The 23,279-nt window shown below is 35.6% G+C and overlaps 1 protein-coding gene across 1 annotated transcript in view; it reads left to right on the forward strand.

Moving 5' to 3' along the window:
- The window catches only part of UBR5 (ubiquitin protein ligase E3 component n-recognin 5), a 141,078-nt gene that overhangs the window by 112,260 nt on the left and 5,539 nt on the right, over window positions 1-23,279 (forward strand). The window contains exons 37-56 of the mRNA XM_059902338.1: window positions 744-875; window positions 1,267-1,524; window positions 1,800-2,068; window positions 2,241-2,452; window positions 5,083-5,313; window positions 5,799-5,872; window positions 7,086-7,258; window positions 7,354-7,467; window positions 8,381-8,601; window positions 10,033-10,153; window positions 10,253-10,351; window positions 12,597-12,840; window positions 14,279-14,390; window positions 15,036-15,180; window positions 16,205-16,335; window positions 17,721-17,781; window positions 19,856-20,031; window positions 20,231-20,315; window positions 21,707-21,862; window positions 22,220-22,333. Coding sequence (XP_059758321.1) covers window positions 744-875; window positions 1,267-1,524; window positions 1,800-2,068; window positions 2,241-2,452; window positions 5,083-5,313; window positions 5,799-5,872; window positions 7,086-7,258; window positions 7,354-7,467; window positions 8,381-8,601; window positions 10,033-10,153; window positions 10,253-10,351; window positions 12,597-12,840; window positions 14,279-14,390; window positions 15,036-15,180; window positions 16,205-16,335; window positions 17,721-17,781; window positions 19,856-20,031; window positions 20,231-20,315; window positions 21,707-21,862; window positions 22,220-22,333 — 3,128 coding nt within the window. The remainder of the gene's footprint in view (window positions 1-743; window positions 876-1,266; window positions 1,525-1,799; window positions 2,069-2,240; window positions 2,453-5,082; window positions 5,314-5,798; window positions 5,873-7,085; window positions 7,259-7,353; window positions 7,468-8,380; window positions 8,602-10,032; window positions 10,154-10,252; window positions 10,352-12,596; window positions 12,841-14,278; window positions 14,391-15,035; window positions 15,181-16,204; window positions 16,336-17,720; window positions 17,782-19,855; window positions 20,032-20,230; window positions 20,316-21,706; window positions 21,863-22,219; window positions 22,334-23,279) is intronic.

Below are 23,279 nucleotides of genomic sequence, written 5' to 3' on the forward strand. Positions count from 1 at the left end.
TGTATCCTCTTTCCTTTTACCTTTTGGTTTACACTTTCTTCTTAAAAGGCTTTTAGAAATTAAAATAATCATAACCACATAACATTTGAAAATTAGAGAAAAGGAAAATAAATAACCCATAATCCCACCCAGATGCTAACAGTTCGTATTTTCACTTTCAGTCCTCCCCTGTACTGCCCCATTCCCATGCATGTCTTTTAGATATTGTATGTGTAAATTTTTTAGTTTGTTTTTTGACTTTGGCCTTTTTGCTACATAGTCATCATAACCATTCTTATTAGTAGCCATAGGATGGACTTTTGGGGATCAGCTTTATTGAGGTATAATTGACATACAATAAACTGCACATACTGAAAATTTATAACTTAATATGTTTTGACGTGTATGTGAAATACGAAGGATACACATGTTTAACCTTCCCCTCTTGGAATCCCAATATGTAAAGCAGATGAAAATGGAGCAGTGGAGCTACCAGAGCTCTGTCCACTGGCTGGAGTCCTCCTGCCTAACATTTTTTACCTAAGGCTCTGCAGGCCAGATTTTGAATCTGTGTCTACTGAGTACCATAGTTTACCTGGTCATTCTTCTGCTAAGCGGGCAGTCGTGCATACTCTAGTAGTTATCACTTCTCTCTGCGCCCCCGACCCCTCGCAGTTCCCACCCTCTCGATATTCTAGCTTATCAGCCTGACTTGATCCACAGTGAGTTTGTACCTTTTCTTATTATTTAAATATATTTGCTAGGGAGTGACATGGAGCTGGACTTGTTAGCAGCAGCTGAAACAGAAAGTGACAGTGAAAGTAACCATAGCAACCAAGATAATGCTAGTGGGCGTAGAAGTGTTGTCACTGCAGCAACTGCTGGCTCAGAAGCAGGTATGTTACCTTCTCTTAGCAACTTTCTTGCTTATACTAAGGCTGTGTGTGTAGAATGGGTTAAACTGTGCTCAGTATATATAATATGCACAGGGGTAGCTAACCCTTTTATTAACTTCATCCATTTCTCCATAGATATTAGTGAAGATTATTATTTCAATGACTTTTTTTTTTTTTTTTTTTTTTGCTTTTCTGGTTTTTAAATAATAGATTATTTCTAAGGTTCATTTAAGAGTTCTAGCTGAACTATTTCAATGATGGGTTTTGTGGACTATTGGATACAGTCTGGCATTCTGTTTAATATGTATATTTTCCTGAATGAGGGGGTACACTGTAATTTTAGATATCAACAAACTCACAATGATTTTGGTTTTAAACATTAAAAACTTAGGTGCGAGCAGTGTTCCTGCCTTCTTTTCTGAAGATGATTCGCAATCAAATGACTCGAGTGATTCTGATAGCAGCAGTAGTCAGAGTGACGACATAGAACAGGAGACCTTTATGCTTGATGAGCCATTAGAGAGAACCACGAATAGCTCCCATGCCAACGGTGCTGCCCAAGCTCCCCGTTCCATGCAGTGGGCTGTCCGCAACACCCAGCACCAGCGGGCAGCTAGCACAGCCCCTTCTAGCACATCCACACCAGCAGGCAAGTCCGTAAACTTGGTGTTCCTAAGGTTTAAAAATTATGCATGTTCCTCTAGAGAACAAATTAAATAATTTCAGAATAGTTCTTCATTGATTTGCTGAGTTCAAATACAAAATTCTCTTCCCTAAATTAGTGTGGTTTAAGAAAATGCTCATTTACCACATTTACTAATGTAATTGATCTTTTAGTTTATTTAAATATATAGTGTTAGTGAAACACAATTAGCAACTAACATTAGCTTATTGTGGTTGTCCTTTTTTTTTTTTCCCTTATAGCAAGTTCAGCAGGTTTGATTTATATTGATCCTTCCAACTTACGCCGGAGTGGTACCATCAGCACGAGTGCTGCAGCTGCAGCAGCTGCTTTGGAAGCTAGCAATGCCAGCAGCTACTTAACATCTGCAAGCAGTTTAGCCAGGGCTTATAGCATTGTCATCAGACAAATCTCGGATTTGATGGGGCTTATTCCTAAGTATAATCACCTAGTATACTCTCAGATTCCAGCAGCTGTGAAATTGACTTACCAAGATGCAGTAAATTTACAGGTATGAAACCACTGCAAAGTTACTCATTCAAATATATTTTTTGGCTGTCTGTTATGAGAATTCCAGTATAATGGGAATTAATGTTACAAGTACTTAAATGTCTATATCATACTACTCTATCGAACTTAACTTTATCTGGATAGTTTTAACTGTTTTAGTTTGGTCTTTGTAGAACTATGTAGAAGAAAAGCTTATTCCCACTTGGAACTGGATGGTCAGTATTATGGATTCTACTGAAGCTCAATTACGTTATGGTTCTGCATTAGCATCTGCTGGTGATCCGGGACATCCCAATCATCCTCTTCATGCTTCTCAGAACTCAGCTCGCAGAGAAAGGATGACTGCACGAGAAGAGGCTAGTTTACGAACGCTTGAAGGCAGACGGTATGAAATTCTTTGTTTATGCTTGTATGTTTAGACAGAACCCTTATAGCCTAGAAGTTTAGAGCTTTTTGATTGCTATTACATAAGACCTCACTCTTTTGTAAAGGAGGAAATACGTGCCTTGCATTACTTCTTTTAAATTGTTGTGTAGTTGAAGCAAAATAAGTTATAATCCAAGCTATTTTTAAAAAATTCATTCATGTTGTAGGAATCTGATACTAAATTCTTCTCATTTTTGAAGTAGTTGGTCTACAGCCTTGTCTCATTCCCCAGGCCTCCCCCCTTGAAAGGCATATATTCATAGAAAGACTTATTTTGACCATGATTAAATATGAATATACTTTGTACTTGGAAAGGAGAAAGTCTGTGTAATTACCTAAGCTGCTCTTTGGTTTCTAAAATCAAATTTCTTTTTCTACCTCCTCCAGCCTGCTGAATCATAATTAAAGTATATTTGTTTATGTATTTATTGTGTTCTTTCTATTCAGTTATAAAATGACCTTTTTCAGGACTAGAAATTAGCCCAAACATTGAACCTAGATTAGTGGCAGTGCTATATAGTGAAAATGTCCCATCCCTGAAGCCGAAGTCCTAGAATTTGTTTCTAGCTTTGGCTCAGGCTAAACAACCTTGCTACTTTGGGTGGACCATAAATGGAGGAAAGACAAGGGTCTAGGAGACTGCTTAGGAAATTTAACAAGACTATGGTTGGAGGCTACAAGAGAAGTAATAGTTACCGAAGTAGGGCAGTGAAGGCCAGTGAGGAGAGAGTGCTGAAATCATACAAACAGAACTTAGGGTCGTGTTGGGGGATGGAGCAGGGAGGAGACAGAATTTACATCTTCTGAATGTAGATTCTGAATAACTAATATGAAAATTAAAAGAAAAATCTAGAGGAGTAGAGTGGACATACCTGCTTTTTGAACATGCTGAGAACTGGGAGAGGATTTAGTGGAAATGTTTAGTATGCAAAATTGAATGCTTGGCAAAGAGACCTGGATTAGAGATAAAGACTTGAGAGGCAGCAGCTTTCCTGTCCTAGGAAGCCTGCTCCACCAGCAGACACAAGCCTTGTCTTCACTAGGCTAGTCACTACGCCAAAGAACACAGATTTCTGATAATAGATTTTCATTGGTGATAGGGTTCCCTTTTCTGTCTTGCTCCCACTCTGACTCTAATAGCTTTATGGAGATGTAGTTCATATACCATACAGTTCACGCATTTGAAGTATACAGGTCCACAGTTCTGGGTATGCTGTGCAACCATCATCACAATTAATATTAGAATATTTTATTCGTTTCCACAAGAAGCCCCATACCTATTCGCAGTCACCTCTCGTTTTCCCCCTACTTTCTAATCCTAAGCAACCACTGATTTACTCTCTGTCTCTATAGATTTGCCTATTCTGGACATTTCATATAATGGAATCATACAATATGTGGTTTCTTTTGCCTAGCATAATGGTTTTAAGGTTCATCCATGTTTAGCATGTATCAATACATTATTTCCTAGTATTCCATGTCACATTTTGTTTTTCCATTCATAAGTTGATGGACATTTGGGTTGTTTACACCTTTTGACTATTATGAATAATGCTGCTATGAACAGATTGTGTACAGTTTTTTGTGTAGATAATGTGTTTTCAATTATCTTGGGTATATATATCTAGTTGTGGAATTGCTGGATCATATGGTAACTCTCTTTAACCTTTTGAGGAACCGCCAGACTGTTCTCCAGTGTGACTGCACCATTTTACATTCCCAATAGCAGAGTATAAAGTTTCTAATTTCTCCACATCCTTGCCAACACCTGTTATTATATGTCTTTTGGATTATAGCCATCCTAGTGGGTATGAAGTGGTTTCTCATTGTGGTTTTGATTTACATTTCTGTAATGGCTGATGATAATGAGCATCTTTTCATGTGCTTATTGGCCACTTGTGTATCTTTGGAGAAATGTCTATTTAGATGTTTTACACATTTTAATTGGCCTCTGTTTTTATTATTGAATTTTATGAGTTCTTTATATAGTCTGGATACAAGTTCCTTTCAGATAACAGGATTTGCAGAAATTATGCCCCATTCTGTGGATTGTCTTTTCATTTTCTTGAAGGTGTTGTTTGAAGGACATACGTTTTTTAATTTGGGTAAAGTCCAGTGCTCTTTATTTTCTTTTGTTGCTTGTGCCTTTGGTGTCATTTTAGGCACACTTTTAGGTTCTCAAAGTGTGGTTCCCAGAATAGCAGCATCAAGATCACCTAAGAGCTTGTTAGAAATATAAATTTTGGGTCCTACCCTAACCCATTCTTACTGAAACTATAGAGGTGGGTCCAACAACCTGTTTTCACAAGCCCTCCAGGTGATTTTGGTGGACACTGAAGTTTGAGAACCATTGTCTCTAGGGAAGGAGTACCTTCTGCCAATCCAGAGGACACTGGAATTTCTTTCCTTTATAAATGTATACAGTACTGTAAGTAATATACAATGGTTATATTTCTAAGGCAGAGCCCAGGCGTAATGAGTTTTTATTTATGGATAGTCTCAGTTCCTAATTTTGCATATTTATAACAGTGGTAAATTTCACATTTGTGTTCTTTTTGTAAACATCTTCATTTCTTTTTACTCCTATAGACGTGCCACATTGCTTAGTGCCCGTCAAGGAATGATGTCTGCTCGGGGCGACTTCCTAAATTATGCTCTGTCTTTAATGCGGTCTCATAATGATGAGCATTCTGATGTTCTTCCAGTTTTGGATGTTTGCTCATTGAAGCATGTGGCATATGTTTTTCAAGCCCTTATATATTGGATTAAAGCAATGAATCAGCAGACAACATTGGATACACCTCAGCTGGAACGCAAAAGGTAGCCATACTTGCCGTGAGATTGTTTTAAGAAATACTTGCTGTGGTCTCCATTAGTACATTGTCTGATTTTTGGAGTAAGGAGAACATCGCAAACAGGAACATTTCATGTGGGCAGGTGGGCTTGAGTCCATCCAGCCGCTCTCCAAAGCTACTCCTCACTTAAAACATGAAACCTAAGAATCCAGTTAAGCTTTATGCTTTGAGGTAGTTTGTCCTGATTGTTTTATCATGTTTTCTATTAGAGTTTGTGTAAGCACTCACTATTTCTTGGTGTGATTAGCCTTTTGCTTCTGTTGAACCTATTTTGTAGTTGTAGTACATTTGGCTGATTAGTCTACCATTCCCAGAGTCTGAAACTTTATCCCAGTGTTTGAAATTGGTTAGATACTAAACTAACCTTTCCAGTATTTTTTGCATCACCTTTGCTCCTGTTCATATAGCACAAAATACTTCATGTAAAATGACTCACTTGTCTTTTTAAAGGACACGAGAACTCTTGGAACTGGGTATTGATAATGAAGATTCAGAACATGAAAATGATGATGACACCAATCAAAGTTAGTGTACAGAAAATCTGCTAATCTACTTCAAGAAATGGCTGCCTCAGTATTTCCCCTTCAAGCTTTTTAACTTCATTATTTTCTGTCTGGGTGGGAATTTCTCTTTTCTTTTCTATGTCCCGTTCCTTGCATTTTCTGTCCATTTTTCCTTATATATCCTTGCGTTAATTACTTCATAAATAAGGATGAGTTAAAGAAATATTATAAACTTTTCAACAGTCAATATTTTTCTGTTTTGACGTTGTATCTCCTTTGCATTTCTCTTAATTTTATGTTTACCTTTATTCTTAAGTGTGTTGGTACTACGTACATTTGAATAAAGTCTTAGCAGAACCTTTGCTAATATTGATGCAAAATAGACTGAGTCAAGAAAATGGAAAATATCAGTTATAACTCCCTATTTCATCAAAACTCAACAGTTAATGCAATAAAAAAGAGAGAAAATATTCCAAATTCAAGAAATTTGGGGATTTTCTACACTCTTAGTTGTAGCTTTCAGGTATAATTTCAAGTAGAATTAAAATACTTTTCCAGTGGGGTCAGATAGTCCGCTTGCCTGTTTCTTTTTATCACGTAGTACTTTGTTTAGGCCTGGGAAAGACAACTTAACTTTAACTGCTATTTTTTGAGAACCCAGCCATAGCTCACTGCTATTTTCACAGCATACTGTAAGCACTGACAAAAGTTTTATTCCATTAATGGGAGTTGGTGCTGGTGTGCTGATTTCCTGTTGGGATGCATGAGCTGCCCAGACATTCCTCTGTTTATCTTCTTATAGAGGAATCAGAACTTAACAAGTAAGCAAATGCTCAAATTTTAGCCCCTTTTTTGGAGTCATCAGTGAGCCAGGTCCTGAACATGCTTAGGAAACTAGCTATATTCAGGTCTAAATCTCTAGAGAGAGAAGAGGTGGATGTGGGTAGTGTCTGTCCAATACAAAATGGAACAGTATTTGTTACTGCTAATAGTTTTTGCAAGTTTTTATTGTGTTAAAATACACATAAATGAAATTTATCATTGTAACCATTTTAAACCAGTATTTTGAATTACCACTTTAAAATATCAAAATTTTGGACTATCAACTTGTTTTCGAGTGGCATTAAAATTTTATAAAGAGATAACAGGAATTTTGGATTGAGCAGATGTAGATCCTTTTACCCTTCCCCAATAATTAATTTTTTAAAAAAACATTTTATCTCTTTATGTTTAGGTGCTACTTTGAATGATAAGGATGATGACTCTCTTCCTGCAGAAACTGGCCAAAACCATCCATTTTTCCGACGCTCCGACTCCATGACGTTCCTTGGGTGTATACCCCCAAATCCATTTGAAGTGCCTCTAGCTGAAGCCATCCCCTTGGCTGATCAGCCACATCTGTTGCAGGTGATTCACATAAACCAGCCTTAAGGTTTCTTTTTGGTTGAATTTACTTTTTTAAAGTGTTCAATGTAACTGTAATATTTTTATTAAAATTCCAGCCAAATGCTAGAAAGGAGGATCTTTTTGGCCGTCCAAGTCAGGGTCTTTATTCTTCATCTGCCAGTAGTGGAAAATGCTTAATGGAAGTTACAGTGGATAGAAACTGCCTTGAGGTAAGATAGTAAAAATCTTCGCAATGTAATATTTGTGAGTTGAATGCTTATCCCAGCATCTAGTTTTTTGGAAATGCATTCAGAATATTATATTTACCCAAATAACAGAAGTATCAGAAATTCTTGCCTTATGACATAATTAAAGGAATTCCAACACTGTCATTAGTCTGCTTTGAGACTAACTTGCTGTGTTTGCCTGTTCCGGAGTTGATTGTTGTAATTCTGCTGAATATTTAAATTTTTGTACATATGAGCATATATAATATTGGCTTGTAACTTTTCTTTTTGAGTCTAGAATGGGAATAAATAAAGTAATATTAATGATGATGCCTAACATTTGTTGGATAATTCTATCTCCTGGGCACTGTCTCAATTAATCTTCACAACCATGTTGGGTAGAAAACATTATTATCCTGATTTTATGGGTAAGGCTTGGAGAGATTACATAAATTTCACGTGGGAATGTCTGTTGTTATACAACTAGTGAAGTGACAGATCTAGTTTTTAGATGAAAGTCTGATTTGAGAGCCTGAAATGATACTGTACTGTTTCTCCAGTGAAAAAGTAATAACACCATTTAAGAGCAGGCATATAGAAGACATGTACTTGAATAGAATTTTCTTTATTATCTAAGTGATAAAGGAGAATGTTATGTACATAAGACACTTAAGTAACCATAGATATTATAAAGATACTTATAAAAGTTCTCTGAGGCTGCTCTGGTAAATGCACTGGAATTGGTGCTCATCCATGGGAATCAGATAGACAAGAAATAGATTGCATCTTTGTAGTTGAAGTGCCAGAAGGGAATTATTTAACTGCCATGTGATCTCTGTGGAGTATTAGTAAGTTGAAAAGGAAATCTAGTCAGTTTGTTTTTTAATATCTAACATTTAAATGTAAAAATTCATAGGTTCTTCCAACTAAAATGTCTTATGCTGCCAATTTGAAAAATGTAACGAACATGCAAAATCGGCAAAAAAAGGAAGGGGAAGAACAGAATGTGGTGCCAGAAGAAGCTGAGAGTTCAAAACCAGGGCCATCTGCTCACGATCTTGCTGCACAGTTGAAAAGCAGTTTACTTGCAGAAATAGGACTGACTGAAAGTGAAGGGCCACCTCTTACATCGTTCAGGTACTTGCTAAGTGAAGATAGTTTTTCTATGCTATTACTTTATGGCTATTATAATTTTTGTAAGAGTTTTTATTTAGAAAATTTATAATTTTCTTTGTATTTTATTTGTATATAAATAATAGGATGAAATATTATTTGTGTTTTTCTAGTTTATAATCAGATATTTAAATATTAGAGTTTTCTGGATTTTTGTTTTTTTGTGACTGTTTTGTCATTGATTGGCATTCTGATTTTCTCCTTTTACTGAAGAAATTCTGACTCTGTTTTTAACGTTCAGTACTGAATTAAAGTATATATCCATGTCAAATTGCCAATTATACACTTGTTAGCAGGAGCTCAGCTATGGGAGGGGAACATGCATGTGAAAAAAAAAGAGCTTTATAGATTTGTGACTTTCACATTTGTTTGGGCTCACTCCTTTGCCAGGTTCACATTTAGTAAATCTCTTGCAAGAGGTAGGTTCTTTGCTTTCCCAGTAAAAATTTGCCCAGTATATACTGTGACTCAGTATGGCTAATCACCTAATGATTTGTTGAGTGTCTGCTTTATGCTGTATGATTTTTGGTTATGTAATGTCAGATTTTTTTTTTTTTCTTTTTGGTTTGCTTAGGAGGAGTTAAACTAGTTTAGGCAACTATATACATCTTATGTACACAGTCTAACAACCATAAAAGGCAAGGAAGAATTAGGGACTGGGATGGCCCAAGCTTCCTAGAGACAATATGATTTGAGCTGAGATAGTTCGAATGTGTAGAAGCAGATAGATTGAGGGAGAGAAGAATTAGAGGTAGAGAGACAAGCTATTACTCCTTCTGGCTAGTTGTTAAAAAGGGGGCTGAAGTAGAATATTGCCTTTGGGGATGAAAAGGAAACCATGGTTAGGAAAAGAAAACTTATGAAGGACTTGATCACTCTGGAGGGACCAAGGGAAGAATAAATTAAAATCTGTTCAAGTCCGTGCAGTAGGAAAATAGGTGGTACTATTGAAAGAAATCAGGAGGCATTGTCACTGTGGTGAAGAGGCCATATTCAGTTTCACCATGTTGAGTATGAGTTAAGTATGATTGAAGTGGATATATTTCACACAATGAAATTCTGGTCCATTGTGAACTAAAGAGGGGTCTGGGAATCATCTAGTGGAGACAGACATTGGACTTTAAGGAGAGGAGGTAAAATTAAAGATGAAGAGAGAAGCCAGCTGGGGGATGTGTATCCTTACGTAAAGGACAGAAGGAATAATGGAGTAAAAATAAGAAGTTCTCCAAGGAACGAGTAGCTATAGAAAAGTTCTCCATTAGAGAGGATGTGGTTTTGAATTACTTAAGATCTCAGAATATTAAAAGACCAAGTAATTACTGTTATTGACCAGAAACCAGGAAATTTTTAGAGTTGCCTAAACTGCTTCCCCCTCTCCCCTCAAACTTCTTACAGGCCACAATGTAGCTTCATGGGAATGGTCATTTCCCATGATATGCTGCTAGGACGTTGGCGCCTTTCTTTAGAACTGTTCGGCAGGGTATTCATGGAAGATGTTGGAGCAGAACCTGGATCAGTATGTATTTTGAGCACTTTACATTCTATTCTGCCGGATAAGAACATATTTCAGAGAATAATTCTGTCATGCATTTGTTTTGTTGTTGTTTTTTTTAAGATCCTAACTGAATTGGGTGGTTTTGAGGTAAAAGAATCAAAATTCCGTAGAGAAATGGAAAAACTGAGAAATCAGCAGTCAAGAGATTTATCACTAGAGGTAAAGGTATTTAGATTTTCTTATCCTATACATATAGTATGCTATTTATATAAAATTTAAAAACAACAATTTTGTTTAGGGGGATATATACTATGTAATTAAAAATTTAAAGAAAATAAATGGTAATCACCAAATTTATAGTAATGGCTATCTCTGGCAGTTGATTTCCCAATGTCCTGTAATGATGAGCAATGGGTTTGTTCGTTTAAGTATCATTATGAACACATGGATTAAAACTGGATGTGCTTCATTTCATTGATGCTCAAATTATCTTTTCTGTGGCTAGCGAGAGTCCAATCTTTGACAACTTCCTTACTTTTTGATATGTCTCATTTTCTGTTATTTTCTGTCACAGACCTTAAATCAGCCATTTCTTCAAGAAGCCCTGCTTCCTTTTAGCAGGAAATTGTATTTTGAGATTATAATCTGGGCTCTAGGTTGCTCACTGCCTGTTGGGTTTGTCATTGTTTCTAGGCCCTTTAGTAGGAAATGCTCCTTCAAAACAGGAAGAAGAAAATTATTTCATGAGTTCATACTGATACTCCTAATTCAAATTCAAGATTTAGGACCACAAGTTTGTTTTATTTTCACCTTTTAGTCTTTACTTCCTTTCTTCTGAACTGAATAATATCCAGCTTCCCAGCAACACTGATAAAATTACTCATTTGCTTTTATCCCACACCATGCATACAACAGTCTTAGAATCATAACATCAACACCACTACCAACAAAATTATTATTGAAAATAGCTTAAGATTTATTTGCAGTTTTTGTTCTTAGAGCATATCCAATTGGAGATGTACAGTCAAAGTACATTGTTTAAAGTCACTTGAAATAATTCCTTTTGTGAGGCTTTGCTACCTACCATCTCATCTCCACACAATTAGGGCCTTTCAGTTCATTTTGCTTTCACTTTTTAGGGATTGCTCTCTCCTTTTTTTGACTTTGTTATGTTTCATAATTAATGTAAAATATCTACAGTTGCAAGGTCAACTCTGTAGAAGAAGGTTGTATTCAGAGAAATCTAATTTCCATTCCTGTCTCTTACTTTGTATTCCCCCTGCCCCCTTTCAGGTTTTTGTTTGTTTTTGTTTTTAGCTTATTTCCCTCCCACTTTCAAAAAATATATAATCCTGTGTGTGTGTATTCATTACGCATCTCTCTCCTCCACTCCCACCCTGAGCATGCTATTATACATTTTACTCCATCATGCTTTTCCCAGTTAACAGTATATCCTAGAGAGAAAGCCATGGCTATATATAGAGAGAGATGTTCTGCCTTCTTTTTTTCCAGCTACCTAGTGTTAGCACCACATTTTATGGCTGTATCAATTTTTTTCAACCGGTTTCCTTTTGATAGACATTTGGGTTTGTTTCCAGTCTTTTGCTGTTACAAATAGAGATGTGATGAATAGCCTTATGTGTGTTTCTCTATTTGGCTGGCGTGTCTGTGAGATAAGATAGATAGACATGGGTCAAAGGGCATGTGTATATGTAATTTCAGCAAATATTGGCAGATACCGCTACATAATGTCTGTATATTTTTGCACTTTCAACATCAACACAACAATGCCTGATTTTCCAAAGTCTTGCCAGCAGTCTGTTGTCAAATTTTTAGATTTTTGCCAATCTGATAGGCATTATGTATAATTTAAATTTGTATTTCTCTTATTATGAGCAAAGTTAAACTTTGTTTCATATATTTCATATATTATGGCTGCTTCTTTTTCTGGGAACTGTTTGTTGATATTTCTTGCCCATTTTTCCTATTAAAGTGTTTTTTCCTCAATTTTTTTAGAAATGCTAAGTGTATATATACACTACGCATGAATCTTTGTCGGTAATAGAAGGTGCAAATGTTTTTCCCCGTTTGTCATTTTTCTTTTACTTTGCTATGGTATTCTGCCACCAAAGGAATAGCCTATGATTTTTTTCTAGGATTCACTATTTAAAAAAAAAAAATTTACACTTTGATCTACTTGTAATTTATCCTGCTATATTACCAAATGAGTAGACCTTTTAAGAAAATGTTATAATTGAGTTAAATTCCATTATCCTGATTTAATGTAAGATATTCTTGTATGATTCAGAGTGTTATTTGGAATATAAGCTTTTGAGAACCCAAATACTTCGTAGCTATTTCAGCTGTCAAGGAAAAGCTAAACTTAGATTTTCAGATTTTACATAGAAAAATTTCAAGGTGGTTTCCAACACTGAATTTACTACTTTTTGTTGTGTTTTAATAGGTTGATCGGGATCGAGATCTTCTTATTCAGCAGACCATGAGGCAACTTAACAATCACTTTGGTCGAAGATGTGCTACTACACCTATGGCTGTACATAGGGTGAAAGTTACATTTAAGGATGAACCAGGAGAGGGCAGTGGTGTAGCACGAAGTTTTTATACAGCCATTGCACAAGCTTTTTTGTCCAATGAAAAACTGCCAAATCTAGATTGTATCCAAAATGCCAACAAAGGCACTCATACAAGTAAGTACTCTACAGGTAACAAGCACATACAAATTCTTTCCTTGTTTAATGGAAACAATGATAATCACAGTTATATATGTTTACAGTGGGAGAACGTCAATGTATATTTATACTTTTATACTATTTTATTCTAGATTAATGATTTAATCTTGTTTAAACTACTATAATTGACAATTTACCAGTTTGCTCTGTTACTGCCACACTTATTTTCATAAATGGCTGTGATTGTACTATTTTTTTCCATCTCAAATTACAATGTCTGGGGAGTGAGAGGTTTAAGATCTATGGTAATATAAAAATTCAAAGAGCAAACTGCAGGATTTCCCCAATCCCTGTATTTAATAAGTAGAGATACTTAGAAGAAAATGCTATTGTCTAGAACAGTGCTTTTCAAAGTATAATTTGCAGAGTTGCTCCAGTCTCCAGTGAGATGGAGCTTGCAACCAAACGTAAGTTGGCTGTGTCACCAACTTCACTGTTTAATTTAGCAAGACTTTGTTTTTTGGTAATAAGGTTTTCTGTATTAACATCCTGGTGTAAGCTCTGCCTCCTTGAGGATCAGCACTTTGGGGTTAGGATTCTTACCTGATTTTCAGGATTACAATTAGCATATTAAAAAATGTGTGAAAACTACAAAAGGTTGAAACAGGGGGTTCATGTAAGGTAGGGGCAGAAGATCGTCAGTCTTGTAGGTGGATGGATATAGTAATTGCGGGAGAAGGAGTTACTAACAAAATCCTGTGTTTTACCTAGCTGTAGCTGTATCTTACTGGGGTTCTGTAAACTGCCACCATAAAAGCTGACTGAGGTCTGGAAAAAAGCTGAATGAGCTCTGGAAAGAACTGAGGATGAGAAGATGGGGAGAGTACCTCAGCCTTTCATCATTAGTTTCACCATTTGACTTTCTATAGTCCTGTAATAAAAAGAAATTGTCAAATGTGAATGAGGAAACCCGGGAAGTCATGACGTTTCAGAAATAACTTTTCTGCATACTCTTTAGGAAACCATACCCTGGTTTATGCTTAAGGTTTTAAGAATAATAATAGCTGGGTGGCTATAATGCCTTTAATGCCAAAAACTAAGAATAGAGAAGATGATACTCAAATATGTAAGAAATCTCAGCATTATTTATGGTGGAACTAACATAGCCCCAGTTGCTACATATTATTTCACAGCTTTGACATGACAAGGGGATAAATTCATTAAACAAATACTGAGTGAACATTTATTACCTACGAGGTTCATTCTACAGAATCACCCCCAACCCTCAAAACCATACGGAGAGTGACAGAAAGGTACTTACACAGATGATAAGGAAGATGATCTACAGTTGTCATGTTCTTACTATGTTTGTCTCATGTCCTCACATTGACTTTAACATTTAAAGTAGCTGCATTTACATTCATCTAAACAAAGTGTATTTCATATTTTTTTCCAGGTTTAATGCAGAGATTAAGGAACAGAGGAGAGAGGGATCGGGAAAGAGAGAGAGAAAGGGAGATGAGGAGGAGTAGTGGCTTGCGAGCAGGTTCTCGGAGAGATCGGGATAGGTGAGATAATTTTGCGTCTTTTATTGAGTACCATCTTTTTGGATGAATTGGAGGTAGGCCTGTAAATAAGAGTCTCAATTATGGACTTTTAAAAAATGAAAGTTTTAATAATTGGATATATGTATTGTAACTAAAAAAGCCTAACCAACTGTTATTAAAATATTCTGCTTTAAAAACCCAGAGGCAGTTGAAATTATATTGGCTTTTTATTTATCCTGCTCAAGTTCCTAATTTTTTGAAATTTTTATTAGCTTCATATCATGCTTTCCTAAATTTGTTTTAAAATTTTAATTGTGGCAGTTGTGTTATTTAAACCTCTAATTTTTCACGTGTTAGGATGGGTAGCATTTTACTTTTGACTAAAATTTCCAGTAAATATGGGTGGGCTCTTGATTTCTGGTATTTTAAGGTCCTGTTCCCTTAGAATCAAATTAACCTATGCATTGCAGATTTATAGATTTTCAAGTGACAAAATCTAGATAATCTTTATTTCCCCACCATCATTCTTTAGGCATTCTTCCACCCTGGTACCATAACTGGAGCTAACTGTATGCTCTGGTTTTCCAACTTTATTACTAGTTGCACTGATATTTTCATTTTGCAGACAAGGGAAATGAAGTTGTAATAGCTCTGTTCACCTTTCAGGGATTTTAGAAGACAGCTTTCCATCGACACCAGGCCCTTCAGACCAGCCTCTGAAGGAAATCCTAGTGATGATCCTGATCCTCTGCCAGCACATCGTCAGGCGCTCGGAGAGAGACTTTATCCCCGTGTACAAGCAATGCAACCAGTATGTATGGTGTACTTAGCTGCCTCTTAACTGGCTGTGCCATTTTTGGTTTCCAGTTAAGGCTGGTATTTTAAAAAGTTGCCAGCTGCTGGAAAGCCATGTGGTTGAGGACTGCAATAAAAAGGAAGCTTAGGGAGGGAAAGAAGCAGGACTTACTGGAGAGTAATTGTATATAGCTTGATGTTGTTTTTACTACCTGTGCCAGGTTGGCATTCTACCTAGTAATTTCCTTGTGTGCTAAGGAATTATCTGTGCATTGTATTTATTTGTACCCTTATTTGTACAAATTATTGTTACTTTGCAGCTAGAACACATTGCAAATAGTGTATTTTACTCTTTTTTTTTTTGGAGTAAAATTGCTTTACAGTGTTGTGTTAGTTTCTGCTGTACAATGAAGTGAATCAGCTATGTGTACTTTACTCTTGATATGTATGACAGGAAGATTTTATTTTGAATGTTCTGTCAGAGGTTTCTTTCATGGAATATGAAACATAACCTAGTTGTGTTTTTTTGTCTTTATACATAACTATATGTACATGTTATAGCAAAAGAATAGTAAAACAGTCAACCAATTAATTATATTTCAGTGAATCCTTAGCCTTAAATATAGGCATCTTTTTCTTTCTCCTTCTCCCTCCTTCACTTACCTCCCTCTTTTTTGCTACACTAAATGAAAAAAATGTTTCCAGTTCTCTGATGAGGAAGGGAAAAAAATGAAAATTGAGTATTTTTATGTTTACTCATGGGTATCAAAAACCTTTAAAAAAGGCTTATCAACCAATATTAAACTAGCTTTAATAAGACTGCTAGTGCATAGACTATTTAATTCCCTACCAGAGTTTTCTATAATTAAGCTTTCAATTTAATAAAATCCATTACTGGTTGAGAATTTTTTTTTTTTTTTCTATTTGTTATCCAAGTTTCTTACATTTTCTTCTTCTTTTTTTTTTCTGATAAAAGATTGCTGATTTAGACAAGAGGTTTCAGAGAGTAGAGGCAAGTAACATTTGTTTGGCATTTACAGGCATTTGCAAGTAAAATCACTGGCATGCTGTTGGAATTATCCCCAGCTCAGCTTCTTCTTCTTCTAGCAAGTGAAGATTCTCTGAGAGCAAGAGTGGATGAAGCCATGGAACTCATTATTGCACATGGACGGTAATGTATACAACTGGGAAGACATTTTAGTTTAAACATCAGCTACTTTATTTTTAGGATGTGGCTGTCACCATATCTTAAAATTTATACTAAATAGTACAAGACTTTAAATGGCTTTTAAAGAGATGGCTTAAAATCCATGAGTGAGACAGCTGACTTTCACATGTATTAGAAGGGCAGAATTTTAGCAGTCACTTTAGGTTCTGAAGATTTTTTACGAACCTTATTTAGTAACTAACTTATAAAGAAGTACATCTCATTCTCCACGTGAATACCCCTAATGGCAGAGGCCAAATACCTCAAGAAATTGGGTGTAATCCCTGAGTCCTTGCAATAAACATGAAATTTCTTTTAGACCTCCTGATTTATCTTAAAAATCATGCAAGTTTTTGCTTTCTATTGTGTAGTATATTTGTTTTAATATTAAACTTGAAAATATCTAACAGTTAAATTACTTATCCTTCCTTTCCCCAGGTGACAGGTAAAAATGACAGGAAGATATGCCGTACTTAATCTGTGCCCTACTGGGGCTACTCTAATATCCAGTTTAAGGCTTTGAAGTGTTATTTTAGATGAAAATGTCTGTTTATTCTTCTCCTAGTCATGTTATTGAATGAGGAACTTAGATTAGATATAGTCCTAGAGATGGATAAGTGGGTAGGTTAAGCCCTGAAACTAAATAGCCACTTAACCTATTCCAGCGATTTACCTGTCTCAGAGCCTTTGAATGGTCCAAGCCAAAGACTATTGCTAGAAGTTTATTTTCTTTGCTGTTACTACTATTTTTTCTTCTCTTGACTTTCATGTACTATGTCTTTATTCCTCTTCCCTGTTTCTGGAAGTATCAACACACTGATATAGCTTAGCCCATTATAGAAAAAGTTGCAAATAATGTGTGTTTTTGATAAAAAAGATATTTGTAAATATATGTAAGGGTTGCTAATTTAGAAGTGTTTTCTATTGAATGCAAGAATATATAATATTGACTGCTTTCACCTGGCTTTATGGATTGAACAGTGAATTTATTAGTATTCTAGAATAATTAAATACCCTAGAGCATTTGATTGCTATTGTGGTTGCTTTCTGAACATTTTTCTGTTCTTTTACAATGCTTCCCCTGAGCTCAAGTTTCAGTACCCCTATGAAGACTGCATTTATTTTGTCTTAAATCAGGTAGCCTTTAGTTCATTGTCTTGGATCATACATGAAGCATCCTGTGTTTTTGTGTATATTATTGACATTTCTGTTCCTAGAACTGCATTAAGACTAGTAAGTGTCCTAGATATTTATATATTCTTATAAATTTAAATGCATATGGTTTTCTCTACACTAAATTCTAGAATTTCAGTTATCTGAAATGTGAAAGGTTGTTTGTTTGTTTTTAGGGAAAATGGAGCTGATAGTATCCTGGATCTTGGGTTATTAGACTCCTCAGAAAAGGTACAGGTAAGGGATGTTTTTGTACATGTGCTAATAATAAGCACTTGGAATTTAAGTTACAGAAGGGAGAGGAAAGCATATTTACAAAGAAACTGTCTTTGTAAGTAAAATGCTTGATTACAGTAGAGGGAAAAGCAAAGATAAGTATAAAGGTGTCATATACAGAATCAAGTAATAAGACTGGTTGAGATAGGGTTCAGTGTAACCCTACTCACTGGCTGCCTCCACTTGAGCACAGGCTGAATTAAGCTTAAATTAGAGATGTCATTAATTAATATCAGAGAAGGAGAGCAGTCCTATGGATTCCTAGGTCTCCTTCCTCAAGTAAGCAGCAGAGATCCAGAGAAAATGTGACATACGGTATAGCAGTAAGAAGGCTTTTTTAAAAGTGCATGATGTATTTCAATTTGTAAGCTACCTGAGAATTTCAGTGCCAGCCAAGATATAATCTTATCTCTTTCACTGACTACAACTAAAGACTCTGGACAAAATACAAAAAGGAACTGCTTGAGGATTCTGAAAAGTAAACAACAGCACACTGATTGGAGGGAAGTCAAAATTTGAAAAACTGTTATTTTGAAGCGTTGTTTCAGGCAGGACAGTAAAACTGGTCCCCATTACTCCGTCTTAACTGGAAGGTAGTACATGCTTTAAGAAATAAACTATAGTATAATCCACTGTCCAAGTCCCAGACTATCCCATATGGTGCATATGCGGGGCAGACCCAATAATATAATTAAAAGGCTTTGAAAACTTAATTGGTAATGGAACCACTGCACACAGAAGATGACACTTCCAAGCTGAACATAACCAGGTTATTGCCTACCAAAGCCAAAAAACATCAACATTCTCCATATCATTTTAACAAGACCCAGAGTTTCACAACTTAGTATTCAACATGTCCAGGATACACTCCAGAATTATTCAACATACAAAGAACCAACAGAGACTCACTAATTCTCCTGGGAAAAGAACCAATAGATGCTAGCCTTGAGATGACCCACTTGTTGGAATTATCAGAGACATTATCTCATGTTCTGTGAGATAAAGGTAAATAAACACAAATGAATGGAAAGGTAGAGGTTCACAACAGAGAAATAGAAACTAGAGAACCCAGGGAAAATTTGAGAAAGTACAATGTATGAAAGAAAAAATTCACTGAATAGGTCAATAGCAGAACAAAGATGACGGAGGAAAATTCATCAGTCAGTTTGAAGATAGATAGAAATGATCCCTTCTGAAGAATAGAAGGAGAAAAGATGTCAAACAAACAACAGTTTTCAGAGACCTGTTGGACCATATCAAACATGCATGTCATTTGGAGTACCCAGAAGAGGAGAACGAGATTGTTACAGGAAAATATTTGAAGAAATAATAGCTGAAAACTTCCCAAATTTGATGCAAGACATAGATTTATAGATTCAAGGAGGTCAGTGAACCCTAAAAAGGATAAACTGAAAGAAAACTGTGTCTCGATACATAATCAAGCTGCTGTAAAACTAATAAGGAAGCAAAGAATAGTGCCTTACATATAGATAAACAGTGATTTGAAAGGCAGTGGATTTCTTATCAGAAACTGTGAAGGCCAGAAGACAACAGAGAGCATCATCCTTAAAGTGCTTTTAGAATTGTCAATCCAGAATTCTATATCCAAGGAAAATATATTTAAGGAATCAAGGTGAAAGAAGCTACCAGAGTTTCATTAAGTAATTTTACTTAAATGGATAGAGAAGTTAACAGGCACAAGCTGTGTATATCACAATTCTGAAAGAATGAATTAAATTTATTTACATTTGAATATGAATGTGGCTTTACCTATCGAACTTTATATTTAAGTGATTTAGAGAACCAGTTCATATGTTTTGCTGTTAAAAATCAATCTTGGGTAATGTCAAAAATATTACTGTTAGTTTTTTTGGAGGGGGTATCCGGATTATTATTATTGTTAATTTTAAAGAGAGTTATAATGGCATTTTTTAATAAAAAATAATCCTTTTCTTGTAGACACATATACTAAAATATAAACAAACAAATAAATAAAATCCATCTTGGGGCTTAATCTCTGATACTCTATTATTAGGAAAACCGAAAGCGTCATGGTTCTAGTCGAAGTGTAGTAGATATGGATTTAGATGACACAGATGATGGTGATGACAATGCCCCTTTGTTTTACCAACCTGGAAAAAGAGGATTTTATACTCCAAGGCCTGGCAAAAACACAGAAGCAAGGTTGAATTGTTTCAGAAACATTGGCAGGTAAAATAATCTTGTATTTGAATTTTTTAAAAATTTCAGTTTATGAGACTTCCTAAAATATATTAGTTTGTAAAATGTGTATATGCTCTACTATAAAAATTTCTCAACATATTTTATGTATATTACGTATGTGTGGGGTGTTATGTGTTCTAGAATTATTTTTGAATTTAAATACTATTTGCTTGTTTTTTATTTTTAGGATTCTTGGACTGTGTCTATTACAGAATGAACTATGTCCTATCACATTGAATAGACATGTGATTAAAGTGTTGCTTGGTAGGAAAGTAAGTGATTTGAATGAACCTAACTGCTTTTACAATTGCAAAAAATTTGTTTTATAAAATAATTATATATATAGCATTAAATTAGTATTAAATTTTAAAGCATTATAGCCATTATAAATCATTTTTAAACATTTAATGACATGGGGAAAATCTGAATACATGGAGGAGAGAGCATAGAAGAATGGGTGACACACAGGTGGGTTTGGAGGGTTTGACAGACCTGGATCCTGTTGCAGACAAATCCCTTGACATTTATGGCATATTTCCCCATTTATAAAATGGTAAAGAAAACAGTATAGTGCCTGGCACATAGTAAGTGCTCAGTAAGTTCTAGTAAGTAGTGGCAATAGAAGTAGTATTGTATTGAAAGGAGCATTCCCAGTTTCAAAAATATACATAAGATGTAGGTGGGTAGAGGGGACAAAAGGATGTAAGAAAATATAGCATAGCATGCTTGATAATTATCTCTGGGTGACAGAATTAGCTTATTTTCTTTATGCGTTTTGATAGTTTGACAGCTGGTACATTCCTTTACGACGGGGTTGGGGGAGAGAAACGACATCCTTTAAATTAATGCATAATACTAATTATAATCACAAAACAACAAAATATTTTACAGTCTTTTCTAGTGATGCACAACACACATCTGATATGATTAGCATTGTTAAAGCTGTGGTCTGTTAATAACTTTCTTTACTCAAACCCATTGGTGAATATTATTTTCTATTATTACAGCATATCATACTATGATACATATCTTTTCCTCTTCTTTTTCTTTTAAAACTCTGACTCTGTTGACTTCTTAAAGTGTTCCAGCTAAAATGTTCTTGTGCAGAGAAAGAAGAACTGGACTTGAAAGCTCAGCAACATAGAAATGTTGAGCCTTTAACAGGGTTTATGGAAAAGATTATGGAATCAAATAGACTCAAGTTTAACCCAATGATGTGACCTTTAGCAAGTTACTGGATTCCTCTGAGCATCAGATTTATCATCTGGAATTAATAACCTGTATTTTATGATTATTGTCAAGGCTAAACAGGATGTGTATTTAGCTTAGGACCAGTTAGTTGCTCGGCATAATCACTTTGCAATAATTAGTGCTGGTTTCTACAAATAAATTACTTCACAACTTAAAAAAAAAACTAGTATACTCCTGGTTTTAAATTTTTTAAAAATGCATATTTTTCATGCTTTGAAAATTGAATGTATTTATCACAGCCAAAGACTTATTAAAATTTTACCTCTTTAGATCAGTTATATTTAGTGGAAGATAAACTGATAAAGAATAATCTTCAAATTAGATAAAATTCTTTATCATAGATTTCAACTTACTAATGAATTCAGTTAAGATGTTTCTTTCGTAATTGATTTTCATATGATTACTTTCTTAGGTCAATTGGCATGATTTTGCTTTTTTTGACCCTGTGATGTATGAGAGTTTGCGGCAACTAATACTTGCTTCTCAGAGTTCAGATGCTGATGCTGTTTTCTCAGCGATGGATTTGGCATTTGCAATTGACCTGTGTAAAGAAGAGGGTGGAGGACAGGTAAAGCAAATGTGTGGTTTTCTGATCCTGGCAGGAGAATTTGGTTAGTCTGTTGTGCTTGACATATAGAAAAACAATTTAGATAAATAGGGACCAAGAAAGACAGACAGACACACACACACACACACACAGAGAGAGAGAGAGAGAGATAAAAGACACAGTAGGAGATGGAGAGTGAGACAGACTGAGAGGTCGAAGAGTTTATAGTTAGGCCTAGAATGTTTGCATTCCTTAGATACTTGTCAGATACAGAATTGTCTTTAGATTTTAAATTTTTAGGAAATTGTTTTATGAACTGTTAACTTATTACTGCTTTGACAAAATTGCTTTCAAATGGCACTGCTAAATTTTTCACAGGTGGAACTTATTCCTAATGGTGTAAATATACCAGTCACTCCTCAGAATGTGTACGAGTATGTGCGGAAGTATGCTGAACACAGAATGTTGGTAGTTGCAGAACAGCCATTACATGTAAGTGTTTTCTGGAAAATGTCACTTGATCTGATGAGGCTATTTGTGTCTTCTGTGTTTTAAACTAGCTCACAGTGTATTCAGCTTGCTTATAAAAGGTCAAAAATTTTAAAACAAAATGAATTTACATACAATGTAAATTACACATGAATCCAGACCTTTCTTTTGGGTAAAACTACTTGGAAAAACCATGTAATCATCAGAAAGTAGATTTGGTAAGGATGCTTTGTGGGACTAAAATGACTACTGTTTTGGGGGTCCTGCAACCACCCATACCTCTCTCTGGTGACTCACTAGAAGAACTCCTAGGACTTGGAGGCAGTTGTACTCATAGGTATGGTTTATTATAGCAAAAGGACTCTCACAAGGGGAAAAAAGTACATCAGACAGAGTCTGGAGGAATCCAGATACAGGCTCCAAAGTTGTCTCTCTGGGGGCATGAGCTGTCACAAAGAACATACGTCTTCCTCCAGCAGTGAACTACAGCAATGCATGTGCAGTGTTTGTGTTTAGGGAAGCCTGCTTAAGAGTCACAGTGCCCAGGGTTTTTATTGGAGGCCAGTCCTGTAAGCAGTTCAGACCCCCTGAGGAAAAACACGTGTTCATCATAAATCACCTTCTTTGCACAAATAATCTAGGCAAGCTGGTACAGCAGGGTTTATTGTCCCAGGCATTCAAAATAGCCACATCAGTTAGTAATGTAAGGAAAATTCTAAAAACCAAGGACCATTCATTCCTCCAATCAGGCTCTTCTAAAGGGCAACATCAGGCCCGCTCTTTCTCCTCTTGAAGAATGTTTATGAAGTGTTTCTGATCCCTGTTCTGGGAATAACTGTGTGGGCTCTGGAATCATACTGTCAGGGTTCAAATCATGGCTGCAGCCCCCTCTAGCTGTATGACATTAGCAAACTACTTAAGTATTTTGTGCCTTGGTTCCCTCCTCTGC

This window comes from Balaenoptera ricei, chromosome 17, assembly GCF_028023285.1.
Source record: "Balaenoptera ricei isolate mBalRic1 chromosome 17, mBalRic1.hap2, whole genome shotgun sequence".
NCBI classification, from domain to species: Eukaryota; Metazoa; Chordata; class Mammalia; order Artiodactyla; family Balaenopteridae; genus Balaenoptera; species Balaenoptera ricei.